The 21,955-nt window shown below is 36.7% G+C and overlaps 1 protein-coding gene across 4 annotated transcripts in view; it reads right to left on the bottom strand.

Moving 5' to 3' along the window:
* BRIP1 (BRCA1 interacting helicase 1) overlaps positions 1 to 21,734 on the bottom strand; it is a 63,574-nt gene extending 41,840 nt beyond the window's left edge. The window contains exons 1-15 of one of the 4 annotated variants that reach the window (XM_055794110.1): positions 21,574 to 21,638; positions 20,940 to 21,022; positions 19,982 to 20,110; positions 19,072 to 19,183; positions 18,402 to 18,596; positions 17,996 to 18,123; positions 16,985 to 17,122; positions 10,296 to 10,589; positions 9,589 to 9,810; positions 8,844 to 9,043; positions 5,204 to 5,336; positions 4,532 to 4,683; positions 3,824 to 3,995; positions 3,541 to 3,678; positions 2,932 to 3,093 (exon numbers count right to left, since the gene is read on the bottom strand). In XM_055794110.1, the coding sequence (XP_055650085.1) occupies positions 2,932 to 3,093; positions 3,541 to 3,678; positions 3,824 to 3,995; positions 4,532 to 4,683; positions 5,204 to 5,336; positions 8,844 to 9,043; positions 9,589 to 9,810; positions 10,296 to 10,589; positions 16,985 to 17,122; positions 17,996 to 18,123; positions 18,402 to 18,596; positions 19,072 to 19,183; positions 19,982 to 20,074 (2,139 nt within the window). In that variant the 5' untranslated portion in view covers positions 20,075 to 20,110; positions 20,940 to 21,022; positions 21,574 to 21,638. Of the gene's footprint in view, positions 1 to 2,931; positions 3,094 to 3,540; positions 3,679 to 3,823; positions 3,996 to 4,531; positions 4,684 to 5,203; positions 5,337 to 8,843; positions 9,044 to 9,588; positions 9,811 to 10,295; positions 10,590 to 16,984; positions 17,123 to 17,995; positions 18,124 to 18,401; positions 18,597 to 19,071; positions 19,184 to 19,981; positions 20,111 to 20,939; positions 21,065 to 21,573 lie in introns of those variants that run through there. The other 3 variants (XM_055794109.1, XM_055794112.1, XM_055794111.1) reach the window with 3 other exon arrangements.
* Between the last annotated feature and the right edge of the window lie 221 nt (positions 21,735 to 21,955).

The following is a 21,955-nucleotide window of genomic DNA, read 5'->3' as shown; positions in this document are numbered from 1 at the left end:
TTAACATGAATACAGGGGTCATCACTTTCATCAGGTATTAGTGTTCACTTTTTTAATGTGTACAAATCAAGCTGAAATTCTAGACAAAATATAGAGAAACAAATATTACTCATAAAAAGCCCCTTAAAATTCTAGACTGAGAATCTCAAATGGTATCATTCATTCTATTTCTGCCATAAATTTATTTTATTTCCAACATCACATAATGAAGTTTTGAACAACAGGACAAGCAGTAAGAGAACACTGCTTGGGTGCTAGGCCTAGGGTCCCAACATCATCCTTTGCAAACAGTCTCAGGCAGCATCCCAATTTCTGCTTCCTATGACCCTCTATTCTTTCTATTCCCATAGACTGAGGCCAAAAAGTGTTGATTTACCATTCTTTCAACAAGAAAGAACATATACTTTTATTGTAGCAAAGTCAATAAAAGCCTACGAAATTCAAAGTGAAGGGAATTGAATGAAAGTACAGTAAGATGCTATTTCTGTCTCTTGCACTCTCCTTACATACAAGGAAAGTAACATACAATTTACCAACTGATTTAAATTTGTAAAGGGCTTTCCAGAAAAATAAAATTAACTATATTTACAAAAGGAAATAATATAGATAATTGTCAAAGAGGTTTTCAGGCAAACAGGTAAAAACGTGCAGTGTGAGTGCTGGAAGTTGGGTACTAAGACAGAGCCATCCAAGGAGGGCTTCTGTTGGAGGTGCACAGCAAAGGACATCTTTGCCGAGCCACAAATTCTTAAAACTAAGAGAGGATGTTGCACTGAAAAATGCACCTGTAAGTGTAACCAAACTGAAATCCAATGTACAGGCCTACATTCAAGTTCCATCAAATTACCTGGATAGATAGGAGTAAAAATTCAGAGCACTGCCCTCAGCCATCCAGAACATTTAAAAAGACTGCATTTTTCACTTATTCCAAAGTTGAAACTCCAATTCATTAAACAGGTTAAACCCCTGAAAAATCTGTTTGACTCATAATTGTTAATTTAGTGAGGTACACGACCATGTATATTAATCAGATCTTGATAGCCTTGAACATTTCCTTTAAAAGCTGCAGTTTTTTAAAAAGACATAGCAATTTCCCCATTAATATCTCTGAAAATCAGCTTTGAAACACAAATGTGCAGGTAAGCAATATTCTGTATGATGATGAAAGAAAAATACCTTGTTTTCCCTGTATAAATATGCTTATGCTTACATTATTCTATGTTTTCAACATATTAATCCCAGACTTAAAGGCAACCCAATCCAGAATAAAACAAGTAGAAAGAAAAAGGGCATCTGTAGAAAAATATTGGCAATGTGATTTTAAAATATCATCCTTCAATTGTCTGCAATTTATATTTATCAATACTTGCGCTAGGATCATGGAAGTGTTCCCACAAAGAAAAAGAAACACTCAACGTGTTTAGCTGGATGACCTTTCAGTAAAACATAAGGGCAGTGGGAGGGGGAAGGGTACCAGAGCTGTCCAGCAATCTCTTTTCTTCTTTATTAAATGTCATTACAAAGTCTCTCTATACTTTCAATTCAGATTACTATTCTCATAAAAACTTTCATAAATATTTGTCAGGTCTGCATACATAAGATCAACTATCATGTACTGTTCATTATACACTTTAGTAAAAGAATAATGATACTGAAAACTGAAATACGTTCCCATTTAAATTCTTAAATAAATTCAGCACAAAATTTATTTTCGTATAATTAACTCTGCATATATGTGCCTAGTTTTGTGAGCTAGATTAAATAAACTTGCAGTCAGTAATCTGCTTTTTTCAGTGACTGCACATTACCTGGTGCAATGTGGTCACCTAATGGTTACTGTCAGTAATTGCACCGATGACTGCAATACTTTTATTGACACCCAGCAAAGAAAAAACCCTCGCCTCTTCAGTCAAATAATAAAACTAATGTGAAGGTTTTGTAAAAAATAAAAAAGTCACTTTCATTTCATTTTTTAAAATAGTCTCTGTGAAAGAAACTTAAAGATGAGGGAAATGGTGTGAAACCTTTTCCCTTTTTTTCCCATTATGTTGGGGGTTTTGTTCATTTCATAGGAATTTCTGGGGTTTGTTTTTAGAGAGGTTTGGGGGTTTTTTTGTTGAAAAGATTCTTTAACATCATAAATGATGGTTTAAGATAAAAAAAGTCACATTCTTGCAAGCATTACAAGAAAAATGGGCATGAATTGCAAAATTATATTGCAGCTTTATATTCCTGTTCCTCACAGCTGACCATAAATAACAGTAAGCACTAGTAGACAAGAAAGCAGAACTATTGCTAGGTATAGATTAACCATAATTAGGTATCTGTTGCCAGTGAAATTAGATATTACATAATTTGAAATTGAGAAATTTGATTCCTTTCAGCCAATGCCAGTGAGCATTTCTCCCCTGCCTCAAGAAAAATACACTAGAATCTCTAATGCAGTGAAATAGAACAAGAAACAAGGGAAGAAGAAATTAACTGGATGAATACTGCATTCAAATAGCACACAAAGAACATGCAAAGGCATTCTTGCTGCCTAGTTACACACAAAGTTTCCTTTCATGATGTGTGCATACATGGAAATTTTTTTTCTTTTAAATACTTTCAAAGCCTTCAGAAAACAATTTAAGAAAAAAATGCAGATCAGTCAGGCTTCTTTTTTTTTTTAACTAATTGAAACAATAGTACTCATTAAGATACAGATGTCTGTTGAAAAGAAATATGAACATGTTCTCTCATGAAAACAAACTTATATGCCAGCCAATATGAGATCCAAGAAATTACAATACAATATAATCACAATGTATTACTACAAGTTTATTTTATAAGCGTTTACACATGTCAATACATAAAACAAAATATTGTACAGTACATTTTCAAGCAGAGTGTGTGTGGTTTCAGGAGGAATACGAGTTAAGATTTCCTTACCTTATAGGATGGCAAAAAGCACAAAACACCTTGGCCAACTGTGTGACACACTGAAAGCAGCAGTGCTCCCACCTCGTCTTGGAACTCAAAGGTCTCTGCATGCTGGAACGTGGCACACAACTTCCGACCGTTAGGGCCTGCTCCAACAGTGCCAACCCAAACCTGGCGTGTTTCATACTAAAAAAGTTAATTCTCAAATATGCAACACAAACTGTATTAAATTACATCAGGTTATATAATGAAATTTTAAGTGTGAAGGAAAATATCCAGGTATTTCTAAACAAATTAATTCCAGTACTTAAAAACAGAAGAGAAAGTGCAATAACTTATATAAGATGGCTATTACCAAAATAGCATGACTTCAACTTTTCCTGGTAGGTGTCTAAAAATTGCCCCTTTTTCCATTTTACTTTATGTATATAAATATATACTATACAAAGTACTTTAATGTACTTTACAAGTGCTTTAAAATGCAAACAATCGTCTGTCCTGTACATTTCTTTTTACTTACAGAATGATTTTATCATCACTTTTATTTGCAAGTTATTGTTTCTTTTACAATGGTCAGCATTACACCTCAGGAGAGGGAATGATGATGCAAAAGTTTACCTGTGAGTTCCGAATAATGTGATTTGCCTCCAACTGAATAGAAAACTTCAAGCCAAGCTCTGAAGAAAATGAATCCATCGGAGAAAGTGTACCAGATGTCAGAACAATTGTTCTAACACCTCGTAGGTCTGAAAAAGCCTAGGTTGGAGAAAGAAAAGAAGGAATTTCTTTTCAGAAATTTTCAGAAAAATTTTCAGAAAATCAGTACAATCACTTTAAGATATTGTATGTATTTCTTATCACCCATATTACTTAAGGGCCTTCTACTTCACACTCAGCTTACCACGGCAGGATTCAAGCACCAGAAATTAAGCATGTGGACTTCAGTTTTCTGCCGCAAACTCCTTTTACGCTTGGGCCGTGCAAAGAAGGCACCTGTATCTGAAACATCAAGTTGGTTTTCCTCCATCCAAGCATAAGTTTGTTGTAAAGCAACTCTGTAGTCATCTGCATACCTATATAGAAATATCAGTAAAGTACAATTAAACAATCAAACCCTAAGTATTAAGGTCATACAAAGCAAAGACAGTGTCGCTACAATGCATTTACAATTTAATTATAAAAAATAATTTCACACTTTCCAAGAAAACCAGTGAAACATTACAATAATTAATATTTTAAAATAAGGCTTAAATAATAAATTTTTAGTAACTGCTGGCATTAGTAGTCAAGATATCAAGACATTCAAAGAGTAAGAGCTAAATGGAAAAACAAAACCTATGCATATTTAACTCGGCAACACATCAAGAAAATTTACACCTAACCTTCAAATACATTTCTTCAATATTTGAATTCAGTTATGAATGAAAAAAATGATTTGGTAGTGTTTAAATTCTTCCCACATCAATAGATTTTCCAAAGCTTTTGGAAATGTTAGTTTTGCTCAGAAGCCAGACACCATAACCGAGATGTTCACAAATGAAAGAGGCAGTTTGGCAACGCAGCTGAATTAAACACCACCACACAGCTCAGGCTATGTATTTGCACTGACCTGCTATTATCTTTAAAAAGACACAAAAGAACCATGAATAACCCTTTCAGCACAATCTGAGTTGCAGGGCTCACAACTGGTATCTCAATAAGTTCCTCTTTACCGAGCACTGATACTTTTTCTTCTTTTTCCAGGACTGTAGCAAGATGCTTCTGTAAGAGACAAACAAATTCCACATTAACAACATTCTAAATATCTTCTCAAAAAAAAAAAGTGAATACAGATACAAGACTACCAGCACACTGTTGTTAAAATTCACCTAAGATACCTATAAAGTCAGACTGCAGGCAGAACTGGAAAGGAAAAGTAGCAATGCGTTTAACATATTTGGCTTACACAGAAAGGAGAAATAAACTTGAAAATAGGATAAATACATTTCAACAGTCAATAAAAGCGCAGATGAATAGAACAGACAAAACTATAGCTGACTCGGTGGTTCACCTTAAATAATTGTAAATGATCAATTACATCCTTTAAAACACTGATACTACCCAGATTCCAGTAGCTCAAGTGGATTACTCCTGGGTTTCATCAGGTATCGTTTTCAGACAGCTTTTCAGTATGGCAGTAAATTAAAAGATGTGTTAAAATGCACATAAGTTAGATGCTAAGGTGTTTAATATCATCAATACTATGCACTCTCGTATTCATTTATATAGCGTACAACATTACCTGTAAAATGGGAAAAGTAATACCAGTTATTCCCATTTCATGCAAATTGGTGAGCATTTCTCTTCCACTCCAAACCTTACAGGCAGTTTCATACCCTCTTTCTACGAGCTGACTAGAGCTCTTCTGTAACCAGCTGTAAAAAGACAGAAATCAGAAGTAATTTCCGCATTTATTTTAGAGATTTAGAGATACTTTACACATACAAACCAAACCTCAAAAATTGGATCAGACTTCTATGATGATGATAAATATTTTACTGCACCTAAGTAGAGATATTCTGCTTTTCTTTATACCCGTTTTTCAGTGCTGAACTAACTTCTACCGAACTGCTCTTGATGCAGCTCACTGAAGCGAGAAGAAATTTTGTCCCTATACATTTATATTTTATCATCCTATAACAGCTTTACAATAAAGAAGAAGGATTAAAATATAATCTGCTCTTATGATACAAGAAGTCAGGCTCATTTAAGATTTCTGCTGTACTTTTAAAGCCATTCACTATCGCTCTAATGCAAGTTAGTTCAGCATCCCTGTCAACTGCAGGCTTTCCTATTAAGAACACACCTTGAGGGATGAAATGAGTACTTTTCCTATTTATACTAAGTAAGGGAAAGTGGGGCAATAAAAAGTGCGCATTTTTACCTACCTACAGGTATCTGTAACTCTGCTACAATTTGAAAATTAAGCAGAGTTATAATTGTACGTAAAATGCAAAATGTGATAGGACTTTCTAAAAACATGATCATCTCATTTGCGGCAGAGCTAAAATTATCTCTAACTGAAGGTGTCCTCCATCATCCTTGCAGTATTCCAAGACCTGCCCTCCACCTAGAAAAGCAGGCAGGTTTCCTCCCTCCCAGGAAATGCCGAAGCTGTCCGTTTCATCAACCAGCAGGAGGCATCAGAAAGACAGCTGTCATTTCTACAACAGTTCAAAATATTTACCTGTAAAATCAGTTAAACACACTCAACTAAAGCAACAAGACTTAGTGACTGTTTTGGTTCCGGATTTCCTGTCCTGTCATGGCAAATAGTCTGATTGACAGAACAATTTAAAAAAAAACTTTCTTTTTGCCAGGTTAAATGCAAGCAAAACCCCATAAATACTACCATAACAATCACTTCTTTGGCCATAATTTGCTTTATATTATTAAAGAATAGTTATCACTAAGACAGGCAGAACTTCACCAGTGAAGTACTCTGCCCCTTTTCCTTGAACCTAACATCACAAAGACCTGGAACTAGAATTAGGAAAAGGCCACTACAACAGAAATGAAACAGATTTACAATGGATAAAACATTTCAGGAAAAGTAAAACTTTGTTTCCTTGTTATGAACTTCAAATACCATCACAACTTTTGAAATGGTCATGCTATACAAATGTAAATACAAACTCAACACAATGACCTTCCCAATACTGAAAGAGCACAAAAAAAGCAAATACAAGAATAAATTCCATCCAGCTAAATCCAACATTAAAGCAATTACTTGAAATACCTGTTAATTTATTTCTAGAGTAAAGCAGTAAGTGTAAATAAAATTAGCTTGATTTCTAGAAAGATTATCTATGATTTTGAAGTGAAAATTGGTGTTAAATCTTTTCCTGAAAATATCGCATACAGATGTTACATATCTGCCTTCAATTCAAGAAAGCTTATTTGCTCCTTCCCTCCCTACCAGCAAAACCCATTGTTGATACAGCTTACTCCATTGAACAAAGCAGTTTGTCCTGGTAAATCTGCACCTCACGAGAAAAGCCTGCCAGTATACCTCTATTGGTGTGTCTTCATATTCCTCAGAAAGGTCACTTTAGCACCTCTGTGGCAGTAAGCCCATGCTTAAGTGCTTTCTGGAATGAGGGCCCAGGATCTTTAGAACTCAAATAAGATTTTTCTAATTACCCATTGGTTTGGCAAAGCCATGTCACTATGCAACAGCATTGTACCGATTACTGGCTATTTACACCCAGTCTTCTGCTTTCCAACAACTGCTTTTCATGCTGTTGGCAGATTTGCCAAGACAATCAACCTGAGTTTTTCTGATAAGGTTAAAAAGCTTGAGGCAATCAAATCTCCAGCCATGGCGCTCTTATCTTTTACTAAAATTTAACATTTGAAATATCCAAGGTAGGAGAATTAGCTTCTGCAAAAAAGAAAAAACACTCACTTCTCTCTATGACACAAACATTAACTCCCAGAATAGAGAAAGGCTAAGGAAAATGGCGAACTACTTGCTGTTAGTGTACTCCAGTCTATTTCACCAACCACTAGTGCAACAAAATGACAATTTGACATGCACTGAATCAGAGTTCAGTTACTTCAAAGCCACTTGCATCATTATTCACTTCTATTCTGCTGACTTGGTTGTTCAAGATTTCATTAGCACCACAGTTCTGAAGGCTTTCAGTCCCTGAATCCCTCATAAGAAAGGTTCAAAAATTAAGGGCTACAGAGCTGAATTCCAAATTCTCTAGTGGTGACAGACTCTTGAGAAAGTTGAAACAATGTCAGAAGTTCCCACTCCACCCAAAAGACTTTTGCCCTTGACCCCTCATTTCTTTCTCTCCTTCCTGAGCTTCTGCCCCCCGTCCATTTCCTTTTGTTCCATCCCTTCTCATGATTTTCAACTTCTGCTCAAGTATTTCCCTTCCAATTCTGTCTCCATAGTTTCTGGGGTTTACAGTACTGAAAGAAGCAGAGAAGAGAACATTTTCTGTTTTTTTCAGCTGCTTTCCGCCTTACTCATCAACTCTTGCTTTCAAAACCACTCCCTCAATCATCCATATTTCTCTACCCACTGAACTCCGTGATCCCTGTATTCCAACAAGGTAGGCACTAAGAGATTCAGCACATCCTGGATTTCAATTTCTGTACAAAACCAAATCATCAAAACCACATTCTACTGATATAGTCCAGGGAGAAAGAATGATCAGTCATCCTGTGTGGACAACTTTTGCCTAGGAATAATCAGAAATTCAAAGAGGATAATGCACGCTCTGTTCCAAGAGTTTGCTACCTGAATTCTTGAAAGACTTCAGCAAGCCTCTTCTGAGAATCTGCATGTACCCCAGTTTTTCAGACCCTTATCTCTTCACTCAAGTTCAAGTTGTTTCACAGGGAAAACAAAGGCCACGACTGATAATTTCACTTTCATCTAAGAAGAATCCAATCAGATTCCAAGAACAGATTCCAACCTGTTCCAAACACTTCCTGTCCCATACTCCAAAAGCATTTTACACATGTGAACTAATTAATGCTTTGACAAAATAATACTATTACTATTTCCCAAATAAGCAAACAGAAGCATGTGAAAGAAAAAAATATATAACTTCAGTAAAATTTTCACACAGAACTTCATAAACTAGGACAGTAAGCCCCATAAAGATCAGCACACCATTCAAAAGCGTAACGTACTTTCCAAAACAGAATTTCAATGCTTCCTTAAGATGAGTATTATTTTAAATAGATCTAACACCCCTGGATTACTCAAAAGAACAAAAATCAGGCTACTGCATAGTTTGAAGTATATCTCTGTTACTGCAACCATAGTAACCAGTAAACTGCACCAGCAAAAGCAATCTACATGTAATTTTAAGAGAATACTAATCGATATAATGGCATTCAAGAAAGAGTTACCTTACTTTGTCAAAGAGCAGCACACAGCCCGCAGGGGCTCATGAGCCTTCTGTCTGATGTTGTTATTGACCATGAAATCCAGCTCTTCGCGAGCAGCTCTTAGTTGTCTTTCTGTAACACCATAGCTCACTGACTCCCGAGCACAATCCTCAATATTATGGGCTTCGTCTAAAATGACTACTTGGTCTTTTAGGTTAATTTCCATCTAAAAAAGAAAAATTATTATCTGTAAAACAGACCAAAAGACATTAATGAGAAACAGCAGCTAACAGGACCCTGTTAAAAAAGTGCTTATTCTGCATCATGGCGCAAGTAACAAAGTTTTCAGCTTTTGATGCAATTCCTGTAACCTAGAAAATAATTAGGGGGATGAAAACAACCCAAAACCTTATCTCAGCCTGGATGAATACAGTCTGAACCTACTCGAACTTACTACAGTCTCCATAAACCAAACAACTGTGAACTTAGCAAGGGTTTCTTTTCCACTGATTGAAACAGACATGCGACTGATCAGCTGGAGTATGAGACCCACTACCTGGAATACAGAAGTGCTCATTATGGGAAAGAAAAAAAAAAAAAAAAAGAGAGAAGAAAAAAAAAAGAAGAGGAAAAATTCTTTAACCCAGGAGTTATTTTGGATAATATTTTGGATATAAATCAGATGTCAGTTGATCGTAGCCACTGAACATTAAGTTTTTAACTTCCCTTTAACTTCAGTTATTGTAATCTCTTTCTTATAAATATACTTACACTCTCTCGTATCTGTGGGTCGAGAAGATAATTATAAGGACAAAATATAATATCTGCGCCCACCATGAGTTCTCTGGCTGCAAAATACGCACAGGCACGAAGCTTTTTTCCCAGGCTCACTAGATCTTCAATGTCCCAAGCTTGATACATCCCATGTGCTAACTGCAGGGCATTGTGTTCACTGAGTTTACGAACACCATGATAGTAAGGACAGGACTTGCCCTAAAAACAAATAAATGCAGACAAGTTAGTGGCTACAAAAAATAATGAAAACCAAGTAAACTTAAATCTTCCAAGTTGATACATGCATTTGACTATTTCCTGGAAACATTTCTAACAGTTATTTTTTTGTGTCAGACAATAACGAAAAACATACCATGTCAGAGAGAAAACAGGCAAATCCATGTTCCTAAAAACGTGCATCAATAAAGGATGCTTCTTCATCGAGAAAACCAAAGACAATTTAAATCTTACTAAGAATGTTAACGTAGCAGTCACAAATACTATTTCTTTAATCATAATTTTTTTCAATATTGATACCATATATCAACATTTTCTAACACCTAATTAATTTAAACCAAATTACCAGGAGGCATTTAACCAACATAGTATAAAGTAGTAAAAAATGTTACTCATTCCAACTGTTCAACTACGTTTCATTTGATTATGTTTAATGAATGCTTAATTTCTGAAATGGAATTACTCACATGTTTTCCTTCCAGCAATTCCACACACATTTCGTTCCTGTTACTACCACTACTAGATACCACTGGATGAATACAGGTATAATCCCGGCTAGAAAGAATTGTCATAGGAACACTGGAATACGCTGTTCTCTTCAGCTCTCTAGTAATCTGGGATATTTGCTTGTGTGTTCGTGTTCCAAAAAATATTTTGGGAATGAATGACCGATCTCCATTTTCTTTCTTCTTTGCATTACTAGTATCTTTACCAGTTTCTTTTCCAGAAGAACAGGAACACTCAGTGCAAGGTCCAGAAGACTGCAACCCAAGACAAAGAAAGATTAACAAAATCCCACCATAAGATGAATGTGCTAAATCTGCTTATGGTCTATTTAGAAAATGCCGTCTAGGATAGTTCAAGACAGCCGGTTAATTCACCAGGTTGGCCTATCAAACTGCAAAAAGTTTAAAAATGTTTAAGCATACACACAGTGTCTTCATGCCTGAAAAATCTTAAAAAACTGCTAGCAATCACTAGATACGACTATCATAACGCAATTGTAGAAAGAATTATTATTCCAATGGAGTATTTACACACGTGAATAATGTAAACAAACTTCTCGTGTTTAACCGTCAGCATCAGGACACTTCTGTAACAGAGCAAGAAGTGTCCAGCACCTTCAGTGAAGAAAACCTTGGCACCAAACATCCAAACTAAAATACTGAGAACATTTTACCTTAAAGCAGAAGAAATCTAGTTTAATGAAATCTATTTGCAGATAAAAAAAAAATAGACTACGTCATATACTCTCCATTAGAAACATGTCTGCCGTGCCATTATGTAAAAGGCCATTTAATAACTATGAGAATAAAAGACACACAGGGAATAAATCTAACCAGAACCCAGTCCTGCAAAGTATTTGTTAAAAGCCAATTTTTTTTCTTCCTGAGAAGCACTATCTTTCATAATACAAAATACTGGAACAACTGTCATGAAATTGTAATAATTACTGTGAAAAGACACATAGAAAAACAAATGAGTAACCCGGTCCACAGATACCTCCCATAAAAAAACCAATGAATTCTGCTAGTGTAAAAGTTTGTATTTGGTTTTCAGGTGATAGTGCAAGTAACAACTTGTAGTTGCCCACTCAAATACTCCTCCCTCCCCTTTTAATTGTAATCAGTAAGATTATCCATTATCAACAAAAGCTAAGTCATGCCGTGTGTTACACCACAGTTCTGGTTCTAAAGCTCCCTTTTAGCCCCCACTCTGAGGAAAAGCAAGTTCGTATTACCCTTAGTCCCAACTCAGCCTTGTCCGCCATTAAATATGACAATACATGATAGAATGCATGTAAATGCAACCCTTCTGGAGCTGTCACTCACTGGGATAAAAGGTTCACTGATGTGCCAAATAAACAGGCCCTCAAAGCAGATAAAGTTACACCCAGGCTGGAATTGTTACATTCCCCTCTCAGGTTGCCAGTAACAGCAGATTTCATTACGGTGTGCTGCCACATTAAACAGCCAGTTCCAAATATCCTGCCTTCTATATTGAATAATTACTTATTCACTGAAAGGATAAAAAGAAGAGTTATGAATGGGGCTCTTGTCAACAGCAAAGCAGGAAAACAGCTGACATATGGTATATGTTACATATGTGGCAATACTCAACTCTGTAGTCACACAGAATACGGCAATGCAAATTGTACCTTGTTATTTCTATCATCTATATTCTGTTTTGCTCTTTGAAATAATGAAAAACACATTACCATGCTAACAATTAATATAACTGAAGCAGTTGCTGCGTAGGGCCTTTAAGAACATCTTTATCTTTCATTTCTAATTTAAGTCAAATCGTGTTTTCAGAGGTAAAAAAAATACACACAATTCCAAGATGATACCATACCACCAATACTTCACCCTATTGCTAAGCCTCACGTTTAGTTTGCCCAATAAAAGTAACAGAAAAATATTACAACCGATGGGGCAGCTATTTTGTAACAGTTGTTCTAACAACAGGAAAAGGCAGTTAAAATATATACATAAATATGAACAGAAGACTCTTCTATGATGGCTTTTAAAAAAAGATACATTTCTTTTTTATGAAAAGAGTTAAAAGTGTTCTTATGTGTAAGGCTTATACATTACAGTATTTTACAGATGGTCTTAAAAGTTTTTCTTAAAAGGTTTGAAATTGGTATAATACCGGCTTTAAGAAGCACTTTAGCCAGCATTCCAGTTTTAAAATGTTACCTTTAACTTTGAAAAAAGTTTTGTATATACATTTAAAAAAAACCCAACACTGAGAAAGTTGTAAACTCAGACTGATTTCATAGTAAATATTAAGAGTATAAAACTGCCTGCAGTGGTCGTTAATATTTCTGAAAGCCACAGACAGCATTAGCCCAAAATACATAAATAAAAAAATCAAACCTTTTTAGAAGGTTCTTTATAATGAAGAGAAACTTTAAGAAAATGGTTAAAACAGTTTAAAAGTTGAGTTCTTCATGTTCTTTGCACATTATTCAAGTTGTCAATTTGCACTTGAATTCCTTGTTATCCTTAGAAAATAGTTTGGCCATCTTTAAATTTTATTAAAGCCAAGCTATTTTAATTCTTTATTTCTATAAAAAGAATTTACTGTTCATGTCACACAGAAAATCCAACATGGTGTTCATCTCCCATTACTATAGCAAAAGGACAAAGAATACTCTCCAGCTGAACAAAGTGGTAACTCCATACAGCAGCGTCCAGAGTAGCGTTGCCTCACAAAGAACAAATTTTTTAGACTCCTAACAGAGATACTGGTAACTGTAACAACATTAGAAAGTCTTTCAATTTGTTTATGAAATAACTGGGGAGGGGGAGGCGGCAGGGAAGCTGAGTAGAAATAATAGAAAACTAATTCATAATACCCTCTGGCTCCAGAACTGAACATGTTCTCAGCTGTTTTAATCTGGGATAGAGATTTTCGGGGGGGGGGGGGGGGGGGAGAGAAAATATACTCCCACTTCCTGCAGTATTTAATCAGAAACATCCAGTAACAGATGCTGTTAGAGATCAGATACCAGACTATATGGACCCTAGGCTAATCCAGCTTGTTTTTACTTCTGTCAGGGAGTAGATAAAACAGCCTATCACATCAATATTTATATGGCAAAAACGTGGAAGTCTGATTAAAAAAGGAATAATCAAGTCCACCAACCTGTCCTACGTGTAAAATAGAGCTAAACAAACACTGAGGCTATGATCTTTGAAACACAAAGAGGTAAGAGGAGTTCTTCATATCTTCATTTCCCAGTTACAAAGCCATCTAAATGATACAGCAGTGAATACCTCTTGTGTGAAATATCACACAAGCACAATCTAGTAAGGTATCAGCAGTGACATTACCAGGCTTTTCAGCTATTCCTTTATAAGCTCTCAAAAAGCACAGTATTCTGCTGCTGCTGCAGCCTCTTGATTAAAGTACACAAAGCAGCTGTTTATCCTCTCACAGTAACCAGCAGGTGAACCCAGTTCAATATTTATCACAGGCATTCACAGATCACTGCTAACCAAGCAAACGTTTTAATTAAGCTGGAACTTGCTTCAAAGAGCTCATTCAAAATGTCAATCAGCAGGAAAAGGATCAGATACGGTGTCAGGTGAGAGCGTGTAATACAAATCCACAACTTTCTTCATCCCATCGTGGTAAATTAGCCTATTCTGGAGTCCAGACCCTGATTGTAACAGGCTGCCAGTCTCCTGGAATGTGTAACAGAAGTCACTCAAACTCCATTGTGAAGGTTGTAAGCAATATGTTAAACTGCAATGGGCTAGCACATTAAGACAGATTCTTTTCACAGTTGTTTTTTGATACCCCAAGTGTTTGTTACACTACTCTCCATTTACTGTTTACTTTTTTAACCTAGTATAAATGGGGATTCCTTAACCCAGCTGCCCCAGTTCTCAGAGCGTATGCTCTGAGAGAAGTAATCAAGAAAGTACCATAAGGGTATAATTTCTCATTTAAACTCACACTAGAACTGCCCTCTCTTGCAAGAATTAACAGCAGAAGGACAGAAGTGGATTCCCAGGCTCTGGACTGAAAGCAGCTAAGAACAGTCGGTCACCTGGGACAGAAGACCCTCACCCACTGGACCTACAGGTGTTCCGATGCAGCAAGGCTGGGAAGCACCCCTCATTCTCTTACAACCAATCCATTCTCTCTCTTGGGCTACAAAAAAGGACTTTACAGGAAACTAAGGTTGCTTTAAGCACAGGATTGACTACAGTAAAAAACAAATTATACAAAGGCAGGGTTATCTCACTGGTTAAGAAAATATTTTTATTGCATTATTGTATCATCCTAAATACAGTGTATTATGACAAGTGTTGAACATAACCTCAGCTGACTTGATTTCATAAGCTATGCTAGAAAAGCATTTTAGTACCTAACAGCCTACGCTGCAGTACTCTTCAGGTCCTAAACTTAATGCAGTTAAGCCGCAGAACTACTAATGATAAATAAAGGCCTAACTTTCTGCAATTGTTTCTTGATATCTGACATGTTCTCAGTCTGCTGAAGTAAATTATTCATCACAGGAAAATACCACCTTATCCTTCCATTTTTAAAGACTTTTTTTTTTTTTTTTTTTTAAACAAAGCAATAAACACTCCTTTCATTCTAAAAAAAGAATCTCTACCAGAAATAAACACTCATTTCTTCTTAGGTTTCTTCTTTCTAAAGCAGTAGTAAATAGTATAGCATTTGAACTTTGAATAGTATACTGTACTGTCTATCTGCAAGATCAGACCCACGGACAACACATTACAACACACACATGTACAGCTCAACCACTGTTACAAAAAAAATGAACAGCTTCCTTAAAAATCAGACTACGGCTCAATATTTTATTACTTAACAGTTCGCTGATCTATACTAAAAGTCATATATATATTTATATATTTAAATATATAAATATATATATAAATAAAAGTTTTATTCACCACATGAAAGTTTTAGAAGTTGTAAATCAAGTTTTTCAGATACCCACACTGAAGTACCAAAGCAAATTTTACAATCAAAGAAGAAAGGTCTTTTTATTAGAAAATCAACAGCACACTCTGCTGGCCTTTGTATTTCAAACTACCAACTGAAGTTCAGTGACACGAGGCATTTAAAATCCTACTCAAAAATCTATGGAGCTTTCCAAAACTGATAAAAACTATTTCCCATCAAAAGTCCTAGAGCACAGATTCACTTCTGTCAAGAAAAGATGTAGCTCCCCATGTCATGAAGTAATACCAAAGCTTTTGGTTTCTTTTGTGTTTACAAAGGTATAGCAAACTGGAAAACAGCTCTTGAAGTTAAAGCATACATTGATTAAAAAATAAGCTAATTTAGGACATACAAAGAGCCAAGTGCTGTTTGAAGAGGTTGAAAGAGAATTTTAATGCTTGTTGAAACAGCATATTTCCAAGCATGCATAAAAACCCCTGTACTAGAAGCTAAGCTACCTGCAGATGGGTACTACCATTAAACAACAACACTTACATATATGTATATTGGAAAGGGAGAATGTTCTTTGCCTTTTGAAAGAAAAAAGTAGATTTCTGCACTGAAGAAAGAAATAAAGGTCAGACCTCACTCCTTTCTTACGTTTCTCAAGCATACAGATGCATGATTTCATGGCATGCTCCTGTATTTCAACATTGATAAGAACTAATACGTCGTAGCCTTTGATAAGCATCCAAGGGAACTACATCACTAACGCCATTTGCACCTGACATTCATCTCTCTCTGCTGTCTCAGATTTCTTCTTCTATTGGTTTTGCTTCAACAAACTTATGTAAAACCAGTAAGATTCAAACACCAAGAAACACAGAAAATGCCTAGCAGAAAGCTGCAGAAACAGCTGCATATTTGTATCTCAGCTTCTTATGTGATACTTCTCCTATGAAAAGTGGCGATTTAAAAAAAAAAAACCAAACCCAAACCAACTGAAAAAACAAACCCCAAACGTAAATCTATCACAGTAACACACAGGATTTCTTCTTTATCATGCAATATTTATTACTCATTTTTGGTTATAACATATTGTAATGATCAGCTCTGACTTTCTCTCTACTACTTTCTTAAGGTCTAAAAGGCACACGCATAAATATTAAATGCTGTCTTTCATTTACTACATATGCCACAAAACAATGAATGGCAAGTTGCATAAAATCTACAAACTCTGATGTCACTTAATTTCCATGGTCCTAGTTTCAAGTTCTTCCATAATGTCATAAATCTACTATAAATTGGAATATAACACAGATTTATATTTGTTCCACAATTGCTGTCACATATCGGAAGTTTACAGGCTGAATTGCTGGGCCAGGTTCTGTGCTATTGTGGAACCACAGTGTAAGAGTTCAACCCGCTGTTTAGAAGAACATCTTTCACAGAAATAGTTTACACTTTACAAACCACGTTGGTTAGACAGCACCGTAAGGAGTACAAGCCAGTGCTGTTCTGGCTATTGGTAACGACAATATATTACTTCAAAGCAACTTATACTTGGGAAGCTTTACGTCAGGCTGTAATGCAGCCAGAAGTACAGTGTTTTCTAGGAATCCATCAACAAGTTGCATTTCATACATAATCACTTTAGGGTAATTTTTTTTAATTGCTCTTGAACTAACAGTCCTGATGTAAAACATATTACTCTATTACTTACTGTTTTGGCAGAAAAGGTAGTGGTTTTCACACTTTTTTCAGATTGAGCAATCAGCTCTCCATTATTTCTCTGATTATGAACGTTTAAAGCATCAACTAGCTGCACTCCTTTTGCAAAACAATGACGTTTTCTAACCTGCTGGGGAAAAACAGCACTGTGTTCAAATATGCTGGACAGAAGTATGTGCTTACACTGGCAGTCAGTGATTTTGTTTCCACTGTTTTCCACTGAGTCTGTTTCAGTAAGACAGTGCATCACTAATATTTCTTAGCAGTCTAACCAAATCTAAGCCACACAAAAGTCATTTGGGGAAAGCTATAAAGCTTTAATGACAAAGTTCAGCAACAACCACAAGAACAAAATCTGTAAACTATTGCTGAGCTTTTCTTCTATAATTTCCCACTGTTACCAAACAGACAGCAATTATGACATAGATATAAGCAGAAAACTTCCATAAGTAAAACAAGAAATAAATTCAAGCCATGTTGTTCTAAAAACTTAAACAGAAATAACCATCTGAGCAATACATTAAAGCAACGTCAAAGCTATTTACAAGGCACCTCTGAATACGAGTAGTAAGTCACGTGCTACCAATACCGACACAGATGAAAACATTGCAGAAATATTGCACTTCACACATTAGGCCAGAGATAACTACAACTGACAGGCTATAAAACGGAACTCTGATAGAAATAATGCTGTGAATGTATTTCTAACACATATTTGCAAGAGCACTTTCAACACTAGAATCTCATACTTTGACTTAACATTTCAAGTCAACTGGGGATAAATATACTTTGGGGCTATTAGGTGTTTAAATATGCAAGGTTAGGACATGGTATTATGAACAATGTAATGCAACAATGGACTCTTTTGTAACAATAAAAATGAACAAAAACCTGACAATCTAAACTGTGACACATCTCTGTGCCCTTCTATGATGTTGACTGATACTTGACAGCTTTATTGAGCTACAACTGCATTATTTTACTGCCAATAAACCTTGCTCACCTGCTGCTCAGTTTCTAAAGGACGAATCCTTTTCCTGTCTGCTTGAAAATCATCATTCTCATTGTCACATCGAGATAACTTTTTTTTGACAGACAATTTCGAAGCTAGCGTTTCATTTTCCTTACATTCTGTAATTAAAAATAAAAGGCACGTCCACCACGAGGAATGCATTAAATAAGGGCAACATTTTAAAAAGAGAATTTATAGTAAATACATATGATGTAGGAAATAGTATTAGACATTTCTAGACCGATTAACCACCATTTCCATACAGGGCAGAATTATGTAGGACTCCCCTATTATGATGATAAAAAAAGTGCCTGACTTGAAAGCAACAAACCCTGACATCACTGGCTACGTATTTTACTTCCAGAACAGATTTTTAACTGCGTATGTATGAAATTACCTGTGTTTGTTAGCGGGCTTGCAGGTTTTATGGAACTTCCCATTTCATAATTATTAAAAGAACAAGAAGCACCATTATTTACACTTGTTGCAGCCTCATTGCTCTTAGATTGGGAATGACACGTGCAGCGACACGGTGGTGAGGTCTCTGGCTTTCTGTCTTCCTTTTCACTCGACGACATAAGCTGTGATTTCTCTGAAGGACACAGTCATTTGTCTCCCATTAGAAATTAGTCAAGACTACACATGAGAACTACTTTCAAAACAGTTAAGAGGAAAGCTTTTGTTTAGGTACTAGTTATAAACCTTGAGTCTCTATAAAGTCTGAACTAACTGTCATTACCCTGTGAACTGCAGTGCACAGAACTGTAAAAACCTGGAGAAATGAAAAATACCCCTCTTCTTCAATTTAATCTTCATAAATACAACCTAGAAGTATTTTCTTTCGAAGTTCCAACAGCCATATAACTCCCTCATGATAACAGACACCTAAATCCAGCTTAGTATTACTAGCCATTACTGTTTTACATTGCCAATAAGGCAAGGTGGACAACAAGATGGTTAGATTCCTGAAACCACATGTTTAAAGGCTGATAAACAACAGCAACAACAACTCATTATAATATATTTTGGTAATAAAAACTGAGCAAACAGACACTAAGACAACTTACCATATAGAGACTGCTGCCATGATAATGCAGAACAAAGTAATGCCAAACTTTTGCCACTGCCTGTAGGGCTCTCCAATAAACAGTGTTGCCTGTTATTTAAGCCCTTAATAATCTTTAAGGAGAATAACAAGAACAAACACAGAATTAATAGAAAAAAACCCGAAACCCAAAAAGGATGTCTTTAGCTAAGCTAGAATTAACTTCTAAAAATATCAGGACACCTGCAGTCTTGTAAAGAAAAGCAAAACCACCCTTCACCAATCACTTTTAATCATAACAGGTTATTATTAATGCAGCCTTTAGCTGTATTTCTCTCAAGAGGAACATGCCTCATTGGCAATACTGAGAGGGAAATACTGTGAAATACGTACCTGCTAACAGCAAGACCTGATGGGGCTAGCTTGCTTCCTTTAGTCTTACAGAACCAAAACATTGAAAACATCTGTCAGACAACCAAACCATTTGTTCCAAAGAGGAAAAAATGGCTAAAACTGTTCAAATGGAAAGTATAATAATTCATCATTAAAAACTCTCCAAAAAGTCAAAACTTAGTGAACTTAGAATTCTCTGTTTAAAAGACTGATGTTTTACTAAATCATTCCCTCCTTATATAACTGCAAAATTACATACAATTTCTATTACAGTATATCTAGTTGAAGAATTGTACATATTACCTAACACACAACTTGTTTCTTAGCATAAATGTTCACAAAATGCAAAATGTACTTCAGCATTCCCCAGTCACGGGCCAGATACCATTGTGCAGCATAGAGAACAGTAAGTTACATTACAACTGAAATTGTCAAGATACTGGAGGCTCTGAATTTAACATGCTAGTTTTCTAAATGCTGATAGGTATTGGAAAGCATAAGCTATTAGTTTAGCGAACGTTAAGATAAATTCTACTTACAGCATTCATCATAGCAAGTTGTGAAGGGTAAGCCTTACAAGGGAATATGATCTTCACTCCCCCAATAGTATATTCTGACACATCAGAAGACATTGCCGCTTTTTCCTCTCATTTATTTCAGGTTTATAACTGCAATAAAAGAATAGTATTAACAAGTCAACACTAACAACCAGGCAAAGCCTGAAACAACATATAGCACCAAATAAAATCAAGCAGAAACTGCTAATCTGATAAGGGGGGCTAAGCAGTTCAGGATATTAACAGAACTAGCACACGGAAACTTATACCACACACCATCAGTTCAGGCTAGATCCTTGTTACTAATAAGAGCAAGCTGCCACCATCAGATGAGTAACATCAGCAATCTAAATAAAAGTACGATAACTGCACACATCATTTCAGGTTCTACTTCTCAGACTGAATATTGGTAGAGATAAGACCCAAATCCTTGGGGGAAGGAGGGGGAAAGTCTTTTAGGATATTTAATAACTAAATATCATCAGTTTTTCAATCCTGTATGTCCATTAGCTTGAACACCATGACACTGCAAACTAGAAAGATACAGTTGACCACAGTAGCTTATACTGTTCATTTGAAAACAATGAGAAAATAAAACTGGACAATTACTTTAAAAATGAGATGTTTAAAAACTAATACTTTTCTTCGACTAATAATAGAGTAATTATTCAGGGGGAAATGAGGTGTCATTCCTTTTACTACTCTGTGTTATCTTGTATTTCTCTCATGCTGGGTAATAAAAGAAAGTCAGCTTCCGTATGACATAAAATTGTTGAAATTATTGAATTAAAAACCCTGAAGGGGCACAGACAGCTTAAAAAAAGGACAACTACATTTTTTAACCGACACAGTTGGTTTTCTTCTGATAGGTTTTCACCATTTACAGAATAAAAGAGCAATTTTGAATTAGCAGATGTGTGTGATAAATTAACTCACTAACCTGTGTCCTCATCTGACTTTTAATAAGTAAATATAAACATCAAGCAACCACGAACGCATGGCATGATTCAGTTTCATCACCAACTGCCTCAACAAGAAAAAGAAATCCTAGCAAAAAGAGATTGCTAGCGTGAGCTTACACCCCACCCCGCTGGCAGGAAGGGAACCGCAGCCCATCGAAAGGCCTTTCCCTGCCACCCGGGGAGCTCCCCGCAACGGGCGCTGCCTGGCGGCCAGCTTCGCCCCGGAGCCGAGCGAGCCCCGCCGGGCGCGGGGAAGGTTCAACCCCAGCGGGCAGGAGGCGGCGGGGGCCCTGGACCTCGGAGGAAAACCTTCGTCCCGGGAGCGGCTCTGGGCGCACCGGGGCCACCCCGCAGGGAAACCGCGAGGCCGCCTCGGCCCTACTCCCGCCCTGGGGAGAATTGTTCTGCTTCTCTGCGGGCAGGGAAAGCGGCTGCCATTCTCCTCTGAGCGCCGCCCCACCCCAGCCTACACAAAGGCACCTGGGCCTTCGCTTCTTTAAGCGGCAGGGCCCCCCAAAACCCCCTTCCTCCCTCACCCCACGCGAGCCCGGTCCCCTCACAGCCGCGCTCCGCGCCCCTTCAGGCGACGAGCGGCTGCGCGCGGCCGCTCACCTCAGGCGACGGCGGCCCTCTTCGCCGTCCGTCCTTCCCGCCTCCGCCCCGGCGCCAATCAGCTGACGGGAAGGGGCCCTGCGCCGCCAATCAGCAAATCGCACACTGAGCCGCTCCCGCCTCCCACCTCTGCGCTACGAGAACCAGTGGCGGAGGGCCTTGTTGCCTTCCGGGTTGTGCTCGTTGCTAGGCAACCACGTGTTTACCGTGGGGGAATAATAATGATGATAATATTCTAATCCAGTATATTTAATAATATCAATAATATCATTTTTTTATTTACCGTGTTTTAGGCACAGTGCACAGAAAACACTGTATTGGGAACAAAAAAAAAAAAAAAAAAAAAAAAAAAGACTATTTTTAGAAAATTCAGTGGCTTTTC

The sequence above is a fragment of the Falco peregrinus genome, chromosome 2 (genome assembly GCF_023634155.1).
Source record: "Falco peregrinus isolate bFalPer1 chromosome 2, bFalPer1.pri, whole genome shotgun sequence".
NCBI lineage: Eukaryota > Metazoa > Chordata > Aves > Falconiformes > Falconidae > Falco > Falco peregrinus.
The sequence above is the reverse complement of the archived record's forward strand: the minus strand, read 5'-3'. Positions and strand labels throughout refer to the sequence as shown.